The 20,082-nt window shown below is 40.4% G+C and overlaps 1 protein-coding gene across 2 annotated transcripts; it reads right to left on the bottom strand.

Annotated features, from left to right (window-relative positions):
* Positions 1 to 5,312: 5,312 nt before the first annotated feature.
* On the bottom strand, positions 5,313 to 8,038 carry LOC115638202 (olfactory receptor 10A4-like). Of its 2 annotated transcripts, XM_030539774.1 has the most exons (2): positions 8,025 to 8,038; positions 5,313 to 6,252 (listed from the first exon to the last, which is right to left on the bottom strand). In XM_030539774.1, exons 1-2 carry the CDS (start codon positions 8,036 to 8,038, stop codon positions 5,313 to 5,315), a joined length of 954 nt encoding a protein of 317 aa, XP_030395634.1. The 2 variants fall into 2 exon arrangements, with proteins under 2 accessions (XP_030395634.1, XP_030395635.1); XM_030539775.1 differs by lacking the exon at positions 8,025 to 8,038 and having other exon boundaries at positions 5,313 to 6,257.
* Between the last annotated feature and the right edge of the window lie 12,044 nt (positions 8,039 to 20,082).

Below are 20,082 nucleotides of genomic sequence, written 5' to 3'. Positions count from 1 at the left end.
CGTGGGTTTCGGTGCAATATGTCTTATATGTCTAAGTGGTTTTCAGTATCAGTAAGAGAAATATACAGAAGAAAGCCCAATACACCTCTCATGTACAGTGGTGTTAATGAGGAATAAATCCACGGAAACCCAAGGAGAGGTCAGAGGAGAGTTGTGATCAAGAAACATAAGAGAATAAGTGTAAGAGAAATGTCAATTCTCATATTGCTCATCTGAGCTCAGTAATTTCTTCACTTACCTCCGAAAGCAGCTGACTCCAAAGGATTCATGGATGGATTCTACATGAGTATATGAACTTCTTGTAATGACCAATGAGACTTGACTCCTAGACACCTTTGGAGTTAATTAGCAGAAATGACACACAAACTCACTGAAACAATGTTTACCTTTTGGGATCCCAAGAGTCAGTGCAGTGATAAGGATTCTGGGTCTAGGTAATCAGTTTTTATCAGTTTTTCCTAATAGCTAATCTAAATCTCCTTTGCTGTAGATTAAGCTCTTTACTTATCTGATCTTCAGTGGACATGGATAACAATTGTTTTTTTTTTATTATTACAACCCTTAATATATTTGATGACTGTTACAGGATTCCATCAGTCTTCATTACTCATGACTAAACATGACTAATTTTTTTCACCTCTTCTCCTAAGTCATAAAACATAAGAACATAAGAACGGTCATGCTGGGGCCGATCAAAGGTCCATGTAGCCCAGTTTCCTGTCTTCCAACAGTGGTCAATGCCAGCTAGAATGAGCAGAATAGGTAATCCTCAAGTGATCCATCCCCTGTTGCCCATTCCTAACTTCTGGCAAAAAGAGCCAAGACACCATCCCTGCCCATGAAATTATCTAGTTCTTTTTTTCAACCTTGTTATAGTCTTGGCCTTCACAGCATCCTCTGGCAAAGAGGTTAGGTTTTCTAAACCTGTGTCCATTTTTGCTGCTTTCCTCTGGAGTATCTCCAATTTGTCCACATATTTCTTAAAGTGCAGCATCCCCCAAAAAAGTTTTATATCTTACCAAAACTTTACCTTATTACCTTTACAATAAGAGCATTACCTTGTAAATTGATTAAAAACAATGTTTTGAAAAAAAAGTTAATGAACAAAATCTGTCTGTGTTTTCTTTTATTTTTAATTCAGTTTTGAATAATTCAAAATGAAAATAACTTGGACTGCAAAAAGTGCTTTATTTTTTATTTTTCATTTTTCATCCTCCTCTCTGTATTTCGCTGTATCATAAAGATGCTATGGGAGTGAGAGGGAAGAAGAATGGTTTGGTGATGAAATAAATGGATTTTGGAAAATAGGCCTATGTTTAAAAAAATAACTATTTTTTGGAGGCCCCAAATGTTGAATGTCCCACTTGCTTGGAGGTGCCATTGAAAATCCCTGATTTTCTCCCTCCTTCCTCGGCCCTGCATACGCTTTTAAAAAAACAGCCTCTTTAAAATGCTAGAATATGGGCACCCAAAACTTGATGCAGCAAAAATTGCTCATTGCTCATCAAATTACTTATTGCTCATGAAATAACCTCCAAGATACCTAACCCAATATTTTTGCAGTGTTCTTTATCTTTCTTACTTACTTTCTCTCTCATATGTTAAATAAAGAAACAAAATCTGTCTTTTATTTTTTTTCTTGTTCATTCTGGTTTGTTTGAATACATGCTAGCTTCAGTTCTACTCCCATTTTGAATGGTTTTCTGCCCTGAAGGAAAAGGACTACTTCAGATACATAATGTCAGAGTCATAGTGCATAAGACTAGAAGGGACAACCGGATCATCTAGTCTGATGTGCTAGTGGTGGTAGTGGTTCTAGTCCTCCAACACTACCCAGAAACGGCACTCTAAAGCAAACAACTCAAATTAGACCAAAGTATTACAGCCACCAGGAGATTAAACTATTATGTGCCACAGGCAAAAATAGGAGGCCTGTGATTTACCAGTGCCTGAGGCCCTGTCAATGGCCCGCAATTAATGTATTCCCTCAGGCACTGGTATTCCCTTCAGGCACATACTCTTTAATGAATCAGTGAACAAAGAAATTGTTCTACATTCTGTTGGATTGTTGATGGGGTTCAGTAAAGTATTGAGCTTTCTTACCAATGGAAGCTCCAGTTTACAAAGCTACTCTACGAGCTTGGAAGTCCAGTTCCCCATTATTGCCTAATATTCCTTGTACCACACCAAATTAATGTAAGAGCAATTTTCCCATGCTGTTTTCTATCATTGTTGGGTGGAAGTTAGCATCTAAATTTGCTCAAGTAGGTCTAAGGTCCATTGAGATCCATAGGGCAGACCCTAGGATGATATAAACCAGCAATAGCTCCATTGATATGCATGGCCCAGACCCCAGTTTGTGTAAATCAGTCATAGATCCATTGATATCCATAGGGCAGACCCCTAGATGGTGTCTCAATGGAAGCCATTGTCTCTAGTGCCCCATCTGGTTGCCAATGAGTTCTGAGATCCAAAGATATGAAATGCTATTTTTTCACTAACTGAAATTCCAGCCCTCATTGGCTTTCCAAGATAATATAGTGAATCAGCACCGTACCATGGGTTTGGTTTCAGATGTTACTGCATGAGGTTGTGGGCACTCCATCATGCAGCAGGTTTAGTCTTTTACATTATTCAGAATTCTTGAGAATAGATTCTCATATTTTTCTAAAGGACTGTGTGCCTGATTTTCCTTTTCTGTCTGTCTGTCTGTCCAACTGAGAGAGACCAAGGTGGGTGAGGTAATATCTTTTATTGGACCAGCTTCTCTTGGTGGAAGGGACGTGCTCTCTAGCTTCACAGAGCTTGGTGAGGTTCAATGTATGGTGCAAGAAGAAATTATGTGGCTACTCACTTTTACTGAACTATGTCATAAGAGAGAATAAGAGTCGTTAGCAAGCAGGGCTCTCTGCATTATTTATAATTGATGGAATTTATTGAAGAAAGTCTCCTGGACACTTTCTGGACAGGCAACAAATCTATCTATCTATCTATCTATCTATCTATCTATCTATCTATCTATCTATCTATCTATCTATCTATCTATCTATCTATCTATCTATCTATCTATCTCTAGCCGCTTGCGGGAGGATTCTCTGCAGCTTGAGGTCTTCAAACCACAATTTGAGGACTTCAATAACTCAGAAATAGGTTAGGGGTTTTTTATTAAAGTGGATGGGTGAGATTCTGTGCCCTGCATTGTGCAGGAGGTCAGACTAGATGACCCTTCTGACCTTAATGTCTATCTATCTATCTATCTATCTATCTATCTATCTATCTATCTATCTATCATCCCCTATAAGTAAGTGCACCAGTACAACTAGATATGTAATATATTTACAAATAAATACTAGATAAATAAATATCATTCCCATTTTAATATGAGGTGAGTTGTACTGATTAAAATCACATTTACATATTTAATCTCTATTGGAAGAGTTCCAGTCACTCAGATTCTCTTCATCCAGCCAGAATGTTAGCATCTAAATTTGCTCAAGTAGGTCTAAGGTCCATTGAGATCCATAGGGCAGACCCTAGGATGATATAAATCAGCAATAGCTCCATTGATATGCATGGCCAAGACCCCAGTTTGTGTAAATCAGTCATAGATCCATTGATATTCATAAGAAGAATTGGGTGATATACACTGATGTCCAAGGGAAGTGGGAATTACTTTCCTATGTCTGGTGGTGCAGTTGTCATGATGATACCAGTTGAAATCCTGAGTTATGAAATATAAGGACCTTGGCATTTATTCTGAAATAAAGTCCTAACAGCCTCTCAAGCTGGCTATCATGAATTACCTGGGTTTCCATTGGCACAGCAGAAAAGCTATATCTTGAGAAAGGTCCTTGTTCAAATGCCCTTAAATGCTACATATTTCTAGTTGTATTTTAAATGCTGGGGAGCGAGGAGTTGGAGTAGTCACTTGCTATGAGGGTTGCATATAGGCATTCAAAGGGTTGGGAATGCTAATTTAAGGCTGAGATAAAGATATCATAAGGTCCAGGCAGGAGGAGGAAGAGGAAGAAGAAGAAGAAGAAGCAGAAATGAGAATCAGCTTATCTGAGTTTAAAATCTGTGTTTCTATGTGGTAGTGAATTTCCCTTTGTAATACTGGAAAAATTAAGGTAATTTAGGATAAATGTCCTTCCTTTTAATTACTCCCCATGTGAGGCGTGACTTTTTTCTGAGTCATACCCATGTAAACGAAGCATTGCTTTACTAAAGTTAATGGAGTGACAGTGGTATAAAGTAGTATCAGGACTAGAATCTTTATGTTGACTTTAATCATCACTAATTATTTGGGATCCAAGAGTGACAGTCCCAAATCACATCATGCCCCTTGAATTCTATGACAGTTCTGAATGGTCAAAACCTCAGAAGAAACAAGCACTACATTGATTTGGTGTCACTAATAGGGATTGTTCTTCCTTAGCTTATTCCAAAGCCCAAATAAGTCAATTAAATGACCCCCTTGAGCTTTGGGTAAGACCTCTTCTACGACTGGAATAACTGTCCATAGAAGCAGCTGTCCATTCTATCAGATATTTGTTTCTGTTAAATATTCCCATGAGGCGCCTTGGCAGCATTTCCAAATATTTTAATTTGTTGATTATTATCTGAAATTTTATATTTTCAGTTTTTTAAATTCAAAAAAAGAACATTCTAGTGAAGAGATTAGAAGAAGAGAGTCAAAACAAAAATGAACAGAACAAAATATACTCTCAGTATTTTACTGAACATAAAACAGTCTGCAGGATTCATTAAAATACATCAGAGTTACAGGTAAAAATAACCTTAATCATCATGAGACAAACCCAACTCAAAATCAATGCAAGGGAACACACAGATTTATAGTACTTAGAATAACAATTAAACAGATTAGTCTTCTCAGACTTAATTACAGCAGACCTAATACACCACTTTGTTAAAATTTGCTGGTGAAGAGAAGCTCTTAAAGGCAAGAGGCTAAGCAAACAAAATAAACACACATCAAAAGGAATAGAACAAAATAATAATCTTGGCATTTTACTGAATTTAAACCACGTACAGTTTGCAGGATTCATTCAAGTCCATCAGAATTTCAGGTAACAATCACCGCTCCTGAATCAAAAGCTGGTTCCCTTCTGCCCTACAATAGTTTCAGAGAAGATGAATTTATTTCGGGAGGTGCCAGTTCTGATTTATACCAGTATGACAGAGAAGGGATTTGGCGTGTTGACTCAATGGCAGTTACTGCTGATTTTTACTTGGGTAAGTAAGAGGAGAACCAGCCCCATGATCTGAATGGAGTTCTAGGCCTGAAGAAATTACATTTTCTCTGAAAATAATTTCCTGCCCAATGCTCTCCCCAAGGCGCTTTTCACCTCTTTGTTCCTCAGGCTGTAAATGATGGGGGTTAACATGGGGGTGATCACTGTGTAGGAGACAGAGATGAGCTTCTTGGTGTCTGGGGAGTTGCTGGATTTGGGTCGGAAGTAGGTCGAGCTAGCTGTGCCATAGAAGAGAGTCACCACCACCAGGTGAGAGGAGCAGGTGGAGAAGGCTTTGTGTCTGCCCTCTTCTGAGGGCATCCTCAGGATGGTGATGATGATCCGCACATAGGAGACCAGGATCAGCAGGAATGGGAACATGATGAAAAGCACAGTTGCTGTGAGGGCCTCGATTTTGAAGAGGGAGGTGTCGGCACAGGACAACTCCAGCACAGCGGGGCTGTCACAGAAGAAGTGGTTGACTTGATTTGGCCCGCAGAATGGCAGACTGAATATCCATATCGTCTGCACAGTTGCCACTGGAAATCCAGAGAACCATGAGGCACCAGCCATCTGGAAACAAGCCCTTTGAGTCATAATGTCCGGGTAATGCAGCGGGTTGCATATGGCCACATAGCGGTCAAAGGCCATTGCGGCCAAAAGGCAGCACTCAGCTGCCCCAAAGAAGAAGAAGAAATACATTTGAGCTGCACATCCGGCAAAGGAGATGGCTTTATTTTCCATCAGGAGATTGACCAGCATCTTTGGGACAATGACCAAATTGAAGCAGATCTCTAATGAGGCCAAGTTCCGGAGGAAGAAGTACATGGGGCTATTCAGAGCGGGGTCAAATGATGTTACTAGGATAATGAGCACGTTTCCTGTAAGGGTTATGGTATAAATACCAAGGAAGATCAGGAACAGCGGAACCTGCAGGTTCGGATGATCGGAAAACCCCACAAGGATGAATTCTGTGACAGTAGTGTGATTCATTATTCTCATGATGTTTCTTCAATGTGTTTCACCTGGAAGAAAGTCTTATAAAACTGACTTGGTGAAGAGTTTGTATGATCACTTTTGTCCATCATTTACCTAATTATGTGGGGATATATATTGTTAATTGATGATAGATAGATAGATAGATAGATATTGATAGTAATATATCAAAATCTATGTATCAGTTTTTGACTCTCAGATAATCTTATTTCTCTATCTAGAACAAAGACAGAGAGACATGTATCTGAATAGATCTCTCTTTTCAGCATCATCTCTCTCTCTATATATCACTATTTGTTTCTCCCTTGCTCAGGAGTTAAATAGTAATCTATATTCATCTCTCTCTCTCTCTCTGTCAAGGTTCCTTCCCCACACTGAACTTTAGGGTACAGATGTGGGGACCTGAATGAACACTTCTAAGCTTAATTACCAGCTTAGATCTGGTATCGCTGCCACCCTCCCCCAAGCACTACTTTTTTTCCCTGGGTAGTTTTGAGGGACTTCACCAATTCCCTGGTGAACACAGATCCAAACCCCTTGGATCTTAAAATAAGGAGAAATTAACCATCCCCCCTCTTTTCCCCCATCGATCCCTGGCGAGTCCAGATCCAATCCCCTTGGATCTAAAAACAAGGAAAAATCAATCAGGTATTAAGAAAAAGGCTTTTAATTAAAGAAAAGAAAAGTAAAAGAAAACCCTCTGGGAGAGATTAGCATACCAGCTACTCTCACAGACAAAAGATTCAAAACATGGAGGATGTTCCCCTGGGCACGAATTTAGTTACACAAAAAAATACCCAAATACCCAATTTGATTCTACCTCTAATTGCATAAGACAGGTTACAAAGAAATAAACATAAACCTATTTACTCCTTTCTAAAACTTACTACTCTGATAAGAGGCTGGTTCCTTGATCTTTTTCACTCCAGCTGAAATTGAAACTCTCAACAAAGGAAAAACTTCCCTCCTTCCTTTTGAAACATCTTGTTCCCCCATTGGTTCCTCTGATCAAGTGTTAGCTAGGCTAAGTGAACTTTTTAACCCTTTACAAGTAAAAAAGGTATTAACCCTTAATGATCTGTTTATGACACTCTCTGTCCCAGCTTTCCAAACACAAGATCTGAAACTCTGTAGATGACCACTAACATTATTCACATTTTTATTCAATTAAGTAAAGATTAATACTTTCGTGAATCATATTTTATGCTATTTCACAAGATCTAATCTGTAGGGGTTGGCGGTCTAGGAGAATCCATAATTTTCTTTATCTCCTCATAGCATATCCTCTTTCACATTGCCGTACAAAGTTCCTTTTATTGATATGTTGAGGATGAAGTATAGGGAAGAACAGTCATTGACTCTTCAGTGGCAGAGGGAATGTGATGGGACTGTTCAGCAAAATAATCCAATTTGGAGAAGAGTGGTGTGGAGTGAAATCAGAAACCTCTCTTCTGCATAAGAACATTTTGAGGACATTTTACCAATCATTTAATGATGTTTGTCATAGGGTACGTATATACTGCAGTGTAACCCCAGGTTTCAAAATCAGATTCAAGCCACTCTCCCCTTACATCTACACCCAAATTGCTCTAACCCAGGGCTCAGAGCTATTGACCAGGCAGTAACGGGGGCAGCTGGGCTTGGCAGGCTCCTCCATGGTGATATTGTGCCGTGGTCAGCTGGGTTTCACAAACTACTATCTTGATAAAATGGAAGTGAATGACTGAACTGTCATTAAGTTCCAATGGAATGGGGTCAGACAGAAAACAGGACTGTACAAAGGACATTTGGGATAATAAGTGACATCTTTCAGAAACCCACAGTACTGTGCACATCTGTGCAACGACTAGGAACTTTTTGTGAGAGATATTGGGAAAAATGCCTATTAGTCCATCTGAAAATATTGCCCTGCATTGTTTAATGCCCATGAAGAAGTACTGTAACTTGATTCTCTTACATGCTAGACTGAAGACCATGCACCACAGAGAGAGAGAAAGAGAGATAGAGTAAACGTCATGGACATAGATTTATGTTACCTCAGAACGTTATCAATCTTCATCCACCCTACTGATATTTGAGCAAGTAGTTTCAGGTGTTTAGGACTTGGAGCTAATAGTTCTAAGCCATCCCATCCAGCAATAAAATAAGGAAGAGTGAAATGAATCAGTAACAGTAATAAATAACAGAAATAATAAAAACAAATCAGGAGCTTAACAAAATATTACACCAGCTATTATGTCCTCTCCATGTCTCTTTCTGTATTCCTAATCTATCTATCTATCTATCTATCTATCTATCTATCTATCTATCTATCTATCTATCTATCTATCTATCTATCTATCTATCTATCTGCCCAGAGAGATATTGTAGATTCTTTTCTACTGAAAGATAGATTAATTGAATACTTAATACAAGATGGCTCTACCGACTGAATATGTAGTAAACTGTTCTTCCTAGGAGGGATGGATGGATAGATAGATATGAAAAAAGATTTCAGATGATCCAGTGTTTATAGCTATTATAGAAATAGCTATTAAAAGATCATCCCCTGTGTAGAATTCTTCTTTTGCATCTGTTGCCTAATACAAAGTCCTTTGCTGTTATTAAGCTTTGGATCAAACTCTATTTGTTCGTATGTGATCTTCATTCTAACTTAAAACTAATTGCCAATGGCACATATGCCATTTTGTTCACAATGTATTTTTCAGTATAACAGATATTCTTACTCAAAGAATTGGTTGTCGCTATATTTACGTCCAAGTAGTGTTGTTTCTCATGGTAACCATATAAGAGTAATAATAAAAATAATTATAATTAAATAAAATTATAGCTAAAAAGAAAAATTAATCTAATGGGAAATTAATAATTATTTTCTTGTGTGCCAAAATAACTACTTATTTAATTGAAAATAGTCAACCTTACTATCCCCTCACTTATAATAGTTTTAAACTGTTGTGACTTCAGTAACTCCAGTGGAGTTATTCCTGATTTCCACCAGTTTGAAAGAGTGGAGAATGAGCCCCATTACCTGAAGTGGTGTTCCTCCTGATTTACACCAGGATGAGCGAGAGGAGAATTACATCTCTATCACTTATTTGCCAGCCTGGACTATATGGAAAATCTTTTCAAATGATCCAATATTTATAGAGATAATACCAGAAAGATCATCTGAATCCACACTCTTGAGTTTTCTCATTCTCACTGAAATCTGAATCCAACTTAATGACTTCAGATGACATTTAATCAGTTTACAGATAAAGTGGGGTGGGGTTGTAGTTGTTTTTGCCCTCTCATTGTGAGCCTTGCAAATCCATCGTGGGACCTGAAGACCAGATTCCCCAGGACTCTCTATCTGCTGTTCCCATTTCAGGGAATGGCTTAATCTAAACTCTGGCAATTTAGAATTACTGTCTGCCCTTAGTTGTGCTCACATCAATTCTCAAAACTCCATTGACTTCTACTGAGCTACTCCATATTAATATCACATAATAACTGGTACCAGAATCTGGCCTTAGGGAGTTACTTTGGATGAGGTTCTTAAATATATTTAGGTGCCTAGCGGAATTTTCAAAACTCTCTCTGTGCTGAAATTAACGATTTTTGGTACCCAGATGCTTTTGAAAATTCTACTAAGTACCTTTACAGGTGCTTAAATACCTTCAAAAATCTGATTAATTAGCCTTTATTTCTTATCTGAAGAGAACGTAGCTGTATTCTGAATTCTGTTTCTGATTCCTCCCATTCCTCACATTGAATAGAAACTCACTCCATAAGTATTCTACTTGAAATCTTGGGGACTACTTGCTATTTCTACTGTATTTGAGTAAGACTGTCTAAATGAGACTGTCTGTGGGTTTCTATGCAATATGTCTTATATGTCTGAGTGATTTTCAGTGGAAAGAAGAGAAATTTGCAGACATACCAAGATACATCTAATTTACTCCACTGAAGCCCAAGGAGCTAATATAGGCCAGAGAAAAGTTGTGACCAAGAAGCATAAGAGAATAAAAAGTATAAAAGAAATAATAATGTTTATGTTGGTTCTCTGAGTGAAAAAAATTCTTCACCTACCTTGGAAAGAAGCAGACTCCAAAGGATTCATGGTTGGATTCTACATAACTATATGAACATCCTTTAATGACCACTGGGATTTGGTCTCTTAGCCACCTTTGGGATTTATGAATGGAAATGACACAAAAACTCATTTCAATGATGTTTACATGTTGGGATCCTGACAGTCAGTGCAGTAAATCAAGATCCTATAGATTCTGGGGCTAGATCACCAGTTTTCATCATTTTTTCCTACTATCTAACCTCAATCTCCTTTGCTGCATGTTAAGCCCATTTGGTCTTCTCCTAACTTTACTGGACTTGGAGAACAGTTGACCATTTTCTTTATCACAACCCTTAACATATTTGAAGACTGTTACCATATTCTCTTCTCACGACTAAATATGCTCAATTTTTTTACTCTTTCCTCCTGTGTCAGTTTTTCTAATCTTTTGATCATTTTTGTTGCTTTCCTCTGAACTCTCTCCAGTTTGTCTACATCTTTCTTAAAATGTGGCACCCAAAACTGAACACAATACTCCACTGATGCCTTGTGACTGTTGAGTAGAAAGCTGATGTTCTTTCTAGAACTGGTTGGAATATTTTCAACCAAATATTTACGGACCTTACTGATATGTTTCTTTTTCTTTGTCGTGAAATGTACCGTGTTATTTTATATCAAATTTTAATTAAAATAGTATAAACCTTACCAAAATCTTGCCACATTTACATTTACAAAACATTAGCTGTAAATTAATTTTTTTGAAAAAATGTTTTGAATAAACAGTTAGTGTTCTGTTTTATTTTTAATTCCATTTGGAATCATTCAAAATGAAAATAATTTGGATTGTTAAAAGTATTTTAATTTTTATTTTTAATCCACCTCTAATTTTTTTCACAATATTGTAAGGATCCTATTGGAGCTATGAGGAAAAAAATGGTTTGGTGATAAAAGAAGTGGATTTGGGAAAAAAGGCCTATGTTTCCAAAAATAACTAGGTTTTTTGGATGCCCAAAATGTTGAATGTCTCACTTGAGGTGACATAGAAGCAGGGCCGGCACTTCCATTTAAGTGGCCTAGGCAATCACCTAGGGCACCAGGATTATTGGGGGACGGCATTTTGCCGGGGGGGGCAGCAGGCGGCTCCGGTTGACCTGCCGCAGTGGTGCCTGTGGAGGGTCCACTTGTCCCGCGGCTCCAGTGGAGCTGCCGCAGGCATTTCTGCGGACGGTCTGCTGCTCCCACAGCTCCAGTGGACCTCCTGCAGGCACGACTGCGACAGCTCCACCAGTGCCGCGGATCAGGGGACCCTCCACAGGGACGACTGTGGCAGGTCCACCGGAGCCACGGGACCAGAGCGCAGGGCGGCGAAATGGCCATGCGCCTAGGGCACTAAAAATACTAGCACTGGTTCTGCATAGAAGGGCCCTTATTTTCAGTAACTGCTGAACACCCACCTTTAAAAATCAAGCCTCTTTAAAGAGGAAGCATTTGGGCACCCAAAATTTGATGCAACAAAAAAATTGTCTTTGCTTTTGAAAATTTAGCTCCGGAAACTGAGAACACATTTTGGTTCTAATGCACACTTCTTGTCTGAGCTTGAGCAAGTCACTTGGGCAGATTGTTAAAGGAATCTAGGCATCTATTAGGATTTTCATAAGCTTCTGGTTACTATTGAAATAAGTGCTTAGGTGCCTAGGTGCTTTACGGGATCTCACTTTAAAAATGCCTTTACAAAATGTGATCCTTAGGTTCCAGTTTTCGATTGTGGCTTCTAATTTAGTGTCCCTTTGTTTCCAAGTGCCTATTCTGAGACATGTAAAGTCTAAATTTCAGAGGTGCTAAGCATCTATATATGCATCTGATGGCAAAGAGAATTCTTGGTGCCCAGAGCTTCAGTAATCCATACTCAGGGGTTTCTCAGCCTACAAACAAGAGGTCAGGTTTGAAAATTTGACCTAAGGCTGTAGATTTCGAAGGAACCTAATGACTGTAGGGGGGAGGAATAGCTCAATGGTTTGAGTATTGGCTTGCCAAACTAAGGGTTGTGAGCTCAGTCTTCAAGAGGGCCACCTACAGAGCTGGGGCAAAATCAGTACTTGGTCTTCCTAGTGAAGGCAAGGGGCTGGACCTGATGACCTTTCAGGGTCCCTTCTAGCTTTCTGAGATAGATATATCTCTACATATAGAGGGAGGCACCCAGCTCCAACTGAAATTCACATATACAGATGGAGGGAAAAGCAACTAGTCAGTGAGTTGTCTTTGACCCTTTCTTCCACCAAAATGCTGGCTGTTGAAGCTGATCCCACATGGAGGAGAAAGCCACCTTTTCCATGTGTAGGTACAGAGAACTCTTTCTGCTGCTGCAAGTGAGAAACCAGGGCCATATGGGTCACAATTTAGTCCTGGGACAATGTGACTACTTGCTGCCTTTAGCTCAGGTCCTGTGGAAACTCCAAGCTATTTAACCCAATATTTGTCTGGAGTTTCTTTCTTTCTTTCTTTCTTTCTTTCTTTCTTTCTTTCTTTCTTTCTTTCTTTCTTCTCCTCTCAGGTATTAAAAAAATGAGAATTTGTTTTTTCTTATTTTTTTTAATATGTACAAGCTTCAGTCATACTATCATGTTGAATATGTTTCAGTCCCAAAGAGAGAGGACCACTTCAATTATATAATGTTACAGTCACAGAGCTTAGGGCCAGAAGGAGTCACTGATCACTTAGTCTCTTTTCCTGCATATCACAGGCAACCAAAACCACCCAGCATCTGCACAGTAGACCCAACCACTCAAATTAGACCAAACCATTACAACCCACAGACTATGATGTGCCACAGGCAGAAAATAGGAGGGGCCAAAGTTCACATGTTCCCAAAGGCCCCTACCATGGAAGGGAATCAGTGGGGTTCCCTCTGCCTTTCAGGCACAGACTCTTTGATGAGATGGTGAACAAAGAAACCGTTCTACATTCTGTTGGATTGTGGGTGGGTGTTCAGCTCACATCCCCATCATGGCCTAAGATTCTTTGTCCCATATCAAGTCAATATACAAGCCATTCATTCCACATAGGGCTTGTGTATACTTCTGGCTAAATTGTCACTGCTGTGGTTGATGCAGCGGAGTTAAATTAGCAAGTCCGGTGAAGACAAACTGAGTAAATGGCAGATCACTGTCCCATAGATGTTTGCTCTCCACCTCCCTGAGAGCTGGAAGGTAAGTCGGTGGGAGAGTGTGTCCTGTTGGCATAGCTCAGAGTAGACACTGCTGTAAGATGATCTACGTTACATCGACTGAAGCAGCATAACTTAGTAATATAAAACTATGGACTGCTCTACACTAAAGCTGTATGTTGTCCTGCCAAGTTGACACTACCAACTAAAGGGGATTCAAGGGATGTGTGTGTGTCTAAGCTCCATTGATATCCAAGGCTAAGATCACCAGCTTGTGTAAATCAGCCACAGCTCCATTGATCCATTGCTATCCATGGGCCAGATCCCCAGATGGTGGAAATCTACCATAGGTCCATTGGGCAGATCCCCAGCTAGTGTAAATTGATGTTGTTCCCATGCAACCCTATGGGTTCAGCTTCCCAAACTAATGAAATGCTAATTCACACCCAGTGAAGATCCAGCCCTAATTGACTTTCCAATCAGCTTCTTATCTGGGCTTAGGTTTCAGACATTGCTGCCTCTCAGGTATTTGCTCAGTCCACTCCAAGGCAGACATTAATGGATGTCCTATGAAGTTGTGGGCCCTCCAACATGCAACAGGTTCAGTCTTTTACATTATTCAGAATTCCTGACAATAGATTCTTATATTCTTCTAAGGCCTGTGTGTCTGATTGTCCTTATTTGTCTATCTATCCAATTGAGAGACACAAAGGCGGGTAAGGTAATATCTTTTATTGGACCAACTTCTTTTGGTGGCAGGTGTTCTTCAGCTCTGTGGAGCTCTAAACTTTACAGAAGTTGGTCTGGTAAAAGATATCACCTCACCCACTTTGTCTCTCCCCTGTCCTGGGACAAACACAGCTACCACAACACTCTCTAATTGTCTGTCTGGGAAGCTATGTTAATCCTTGTATGCAACCTGGTGTAAACCAGGATTTACTCCATGGAACCCAATCAGCCCAATCCTCCTCTCACTCTTCCCAGTATGAAAAAGGAGCAGTTGCCAAACAGAATGAAGTTACACCAGTGGAGGTAGAGAGTAAAGACTGAGACTTTATCCCTTTTGTGGTAACCTTGCTCTGCAAAATGTTCTCCTCAGGGCCCCCTTCACCTCACTGTTCCTCAGGCTGTAGACGATGGGGTTTAACATGGGCGTGATGACTGTGTAAGAAAAAGATAACAGCTTCTTGTTTTCTGGTAAGTTGTTGGACTTGGGCCAGAAGTAGGTCAGGCCAGTTGTGCTGTAGAACAATGCCACCATGATAAGGTGGGAGGAGCAGGTGGAGATGGCTTTCCTCCTGCCCTCAGCTGATATCATCTGGACTATGATGGCAAGGATGCGGATATTGGATACCAAGGTGTCCTACATCCTATGTTCTCTGTTATATTTTCTCCAACCAACTTTTAATGAATGAAAAAAGTGATTGGGAATAGACTGAAACTGGCACCTTCAAAGAAGCCTATGGAATTAAGGCACACAACTCCTTATGTATAGCAGTTGGGTGCCTAAACCTTTTAGGCTTCTTTGAAAATGGGTCATCTTCATACATCTGAGTAACTATGAGCAAAGTTCATCATTAATATGTCTCCAGTGCAAGTATGTGGCAAGATTCTGTTCTTAGTTTCGCTGTTGTCATCTGGAAAACAGTTGAATACAGTGAAATTACTATGGATTAATAGCTGCATAATGGAGAGTAGAATTTAACCCACTGAAGTTCACAGATAGAGGGAGGCAAAACAATTTAATAAATATTATTGGTTCTGAGTCTCCTCTTATTTGTCTTATCTTGGACCCATTGATTTCAATGTTGTTACTGCAAACTTACATAATTGGTTAGATGCTCTCTTGTTGTTATGTCTTTGGGACTCATCCAGAGTCCCTGCTGAAGTTAGTAGAAAGACTCTCATGGATGACAACAGGTTTTGGATCAGGCCTTTGAGCTACTAAATAAACTGTTCAACATATGTTCTAGCAAAGAGTTCTAGTGGCACATTTAACTCAATATTACAGAATAGTGTCAGAAAGTAAACCATGCTATTGATAAATATTTAGCCTCAGATTCCCAGAAGATGAGAGCGATATGTACCCAATCTTATAGAAATTCAATACGAGTGGAGCACCCCTGTCAGATAGATAGATAAATAGATTTGAAAATCTGTAGTGTTTTTGTTAGACCTACTGGTGACAGGAATCAATCGGTCCCTATCTATCTATCTAGCCAGGTAAAAATCTGGGTTTCATGATACATTTTGCTAGTCTAATTCTTCCCAATCTGGATTAAAAAAAAATCACTAAAAGAACCAGCTATGACTTTTTAACACCTCCCACCCCCAGATTGCAACCACTTGTAATTTGCTCGTACACCATATGGAATAAATTGGATTGTTGTGTTTCTGTCAATTAAAATGGCAGAAAATGTGGGTACCTCACCTCCTGGAGGTCTTGATACAAAGGCAAATGTCCCATTGACTTCAAGATCACCAAACAAGGGCTTTAAAGGGTAAATCTCAAATCACTGAAGAGTGAGAACTGGTGCATTTGATAAGACTTCTTGTTTCTTTAACTCAAGCCATTTTCACTTACCTCTTCAATGAATAGTGTGTTCTTACTACCTTCAAAGGAACTGTCTGTTGACTTAATAAGAGAATTGGAATGTTTTGTGGAGTCCTCCTGGACATGGTCCCTGGAACATCTTAATACTGAGACTACTGGAACAAATAATTAATGCACTGTTACTTTAGGAACATAAAACCACACAGAGATTTAGGCCTTGATTTCAGGGAGGCTATTAAACATATGCTTAATTTTAAATGCTTCCATACTTGAAGATTACTGAACAAATCCTATGGTTAAAGTCAGACACATGCTTAAGTACATTGCTGAATTGGGCCCTTAATAAACTTGTGCTCATCTCCTGGGAAGTTCTCTGGCCTGTGTTGTACAGGAGGTCAGACTAGATGATCACAACAGTCCCTTCCGGCCTGGGAGTCTACTAATCTATTCTTCCTCATCTACCTTAGTTGAATGTGCAGGAACTTTAATCCCTAATATTTTTTCCACATTATGAAATAAAATTTTAGAGCATGATTCTCATTTGCACTAAGGTCCCTTAATGCTAACACTTAGTTCTCAAGTAACGTTTTTCATCAGTAGATCTCAATAAGCTTTACTGCTACTTCAAGACTGATGTGATACTGGAAGGGGGTCTACAGTTACATTTACAAGCACTTTAAGGTTCCTTAAAGCTGCCGGAGTATTGGAAAAGGTGGCTCAGTGTAAATAAGTATCAGGCCCTAAGTTCCTAAGGGATAAGAGCTTTATGAGTATGTCTGCATTGCAAGTAAAAACCTGCAGATGGCCCATGCCAGTTGACTCAGGCTCACAGGACTCAGGCTGTGGGGCTGTTTAATTGCAGTGTATACTTCTGAATTGAAGTTGGAGCCTAGGCTCTAAGACCCTGCAAGGTGGGAGCATTCCAGAACTCAGGCTGCAGACCAAGACAGAATATCTATACCACAATGAAACAGCCCCATAGGTGGAGCCCCATGAGCCCAAGTCAGCTGGCATGGGTCAGCCACGGGTGTTTCATTGCAGTGTAGACATAAAGTATATGTGTGTTTAACCTCTGTACTGTGTCTCAGGGATCTTTTAACTGCATTTTCATATTGCACATGTGCAGTGTCGTGGACTTTATTCTTTTCCATCTTGTGTGGTCATTTAGACCTGTGCAAAGGGAGGGCAAAGGGAGACTAATAACAGTAGGGTCAGACTCAAACTGGGCTGAATGCGGGTATTTAATGATTATCCAGACTGTACTTTTCTTTCATTTTGATCATCCTTTAGATTAACAGATGTGTCCCTTTAAGGTGAAATCTTTGGTTTTGTCAGTGGGGAAGTAATATAGTCTAATTGTTAGGACTCTGAATTGGTAGCTTGGATATCTAGTTCTAGTCCCAGTGCTAACACTGCCTTTCTGTGTAACCTAGTGCAAGTTACTTCAGATCCTTTGGAAGACTACTCAAAAGAGTCTTCAATGATAGGTATCTGCAAACAGGCACCAAGATCTTGGTTTTACAAGGAAGTTGTCATCCCCCCCTTCTCTATGGGTGTGAGACCTGGGTAATCTACAGACGACATCTCAAGTGGATGGAGTAGTTCCAGCAGTGCTGTCTCAGGAGGACTCTCAGGATCAGCCGGGAAGACTGACACACTAACATCAGCATTTCTGTGCAGCTAACATCACCAGTATAGAAGCACAGGTCACGAAACACCAACTCCACTGGGCTGGCCACTGTGTATGTATGCCTGACACTTGCCTCCCGAAGCAAGCACTCTTCTCTCAGTTAGGTCAGGGAAGAAGCAAATACTTTTCTCTCAGTTAAGTCAGGGAAGGGCTCGCATAGGGCAATGAAAGCACTTTAAGGTCATACTGAAATTACACCTTAAAAATGGAGGCATCAACCCAACAAACTGGGAGGATTTGGCATGGAACAGAACACAGTGGTGCCACACCATATACCAAACCACCACTCACTTTGAGGGAACAGATGTGTTCATGAGACAGAGAAGCAACAAAGGAGGAAAGAAGGGTCACAACTCTCCAGCCAATAACTATGTCTCCTCCAAGATCACACCGGTCACTTCTGTGGGAAAATCTGTAGGGCACGAATTGGGCTCCTCAGCCACTTAAAAACTTACCAATGAACCCCCTTGGCAGATATCATCCTCGGACTGAGTGATAGCTGAAGACTGCCATGCAAGTAGGGGTGGGCCCATGGCACTGGTCCCCTCACATGGTGTGCTTGTGTAACACTGACAGATCCTGGTTGTCTAGGGGCAGGATAGAATCTGGGACCTCTGAAATTTAGTGCATAAGCCTCTACTGTATGAACTAAAAGCCACAAGGCTCTTAGCTAAGTCTGTAGCAGACTTAGCAATCTCTAGGTGATCCAGGTGCCACTAGATGGTGACAGAGCACCACACCCAGCAGGCATGGGTTACACTAGGGGATCCAGATTCCATGAAAAATGGGTGAATGCTGGTACAATACCTGCACTTCACCATGGATAGCACCTTCTGGACCAAGAACAAACATACCCCTCCTTTGGATGTTCTTTAGATTTAAACCTAGGTCTTGTGGTGACTGGTGTCTTGAAAACACCCAGATAAACACAGAGAACTTGAACCTCGGCTCGTGTGGTTGGGGTCAGTATGTTGGGAAGAGATCCAGTTTGGGGGATCAGGGTTTACCAATGCCACCTGGTCATATTTGTTGTTTAGGCAGAGAAAGGACAGTTGGGTTTGTCTGGGTCCTGTATTTTGGCTGAGCAAAGACTGAATACATATTGAGCAATGGCTCCTTGTGTCTCTGGAGAAAGCAAAGTACTTCCAGGTCTAATAATATAGAACTCAAAAGCAAAAGTATTGCAGTTACAGCAACTCTGCCAAAGACATGAGAGATCCCACGCCCATCCCTCCTACTTTCCATTAATCTCATATACTCTGCTGCCACTTAATGGCTTTGTATTGTCTTTGAAGGGAGAAGCAGGATAAGTTAGGGGCAAGGAAAGATACCAAATTGCTGTCATCCCATAGAGACTCACTTTGTCTCCATGGCAGCTACCATTCCTGCACGATGCATTAGAAACCTGGGGCCAGAGCCTCAGCTGGTGGTAATCAGTTTAGATTAATTGAGTTCAATGGCTGTGCCAGTTTACACCTGTTGAAGATCAGCTGTCTGGCCTCTATTACATCACCTGGGCAACTGATGAGACATTTATGGCCATGTTCTATTAGATAGATGGGTATACCTCCATATTATATGGAATCTATCTCATAGAGCTGGAAGGGAACTTGAAAGGTCATCAAGTCCAGTCTCCTGCCTTCACAGCAGAATTAAGTCTCATCTCTGATAGATTTTTGCCCCAGGTCCCTAAATGACTCCCTTAAGGCTTGAATTCACAACCCTGGGTTTAGTAGGCCAATGCTCAAATCACTGAACTATCTAATAAGACTGGAAAGAAAAGATAACTGGGAACTATGGGGAAAATACAGCTCTGTCGCATCTTAGGTGCATTTAACATGCGTGATTTCAGCTTTACGCGGTAAGCAAGAACCAAAAAAAAAAAAGAGAAGAATAACAATTTAAATACTGTTTCTGTAGTGCAGGTGATTCTGCCCGCCATTCAACTCAATACAATTTTGACTATACGCGGTTTTCACTTTACGCGCTGTGACAGACCCAAACCAGTGGGGTACAGGAGTCTGGTAGAGGGCAAATACACTGGCTGAGTAGTTTTCTGTTCCCTGAGTGACCAGGGCAAGGGCTGCACTAGAGTAATCAGGAACCTGCTAGAACCAATTAAGGCAGACAGGCTGATTAGAACACCTGCAGCCATTCAAGGCAGGCTAATCAGGGCACCTGGGTTTAAAAAGGAGCTCACTCCAGTCAGCCGGTGGGGAGCCAGAGGAGAGGAAGTGTGTGTGAGGAGCTGGGAGCAAGAGGCACAAGAAGCTGAGAGTGAGAGGGTGTGCTACTGGAGGACTAAGGAGTACAAGCATTATCAGACACCAAGCGGAAGGTCCTGTGGTGAGGATAAAGAAGGTGTTTGGA

Source organism: Gopherus evgoodei, chromosome 21, assembly GCF_007399415.2.
Source record: "Gopherus evgoodei ecotype Sinaloan lineage chromosome 21, rGopEvg1_v1.p, whole genome shotgun sequence".
Classification (NCBI taxonomy): domain Eukaryota; kingdom Metazoa; phylum Chordata; order Testudines; family Testudinidae; genus Gopherus; species Gopherus evgoodei.
The sequence above is the reverse complement of the archived record's forward strand: the minus strand, read 5'-3'. Positions and strand labels throughout refer to the sequence as shown.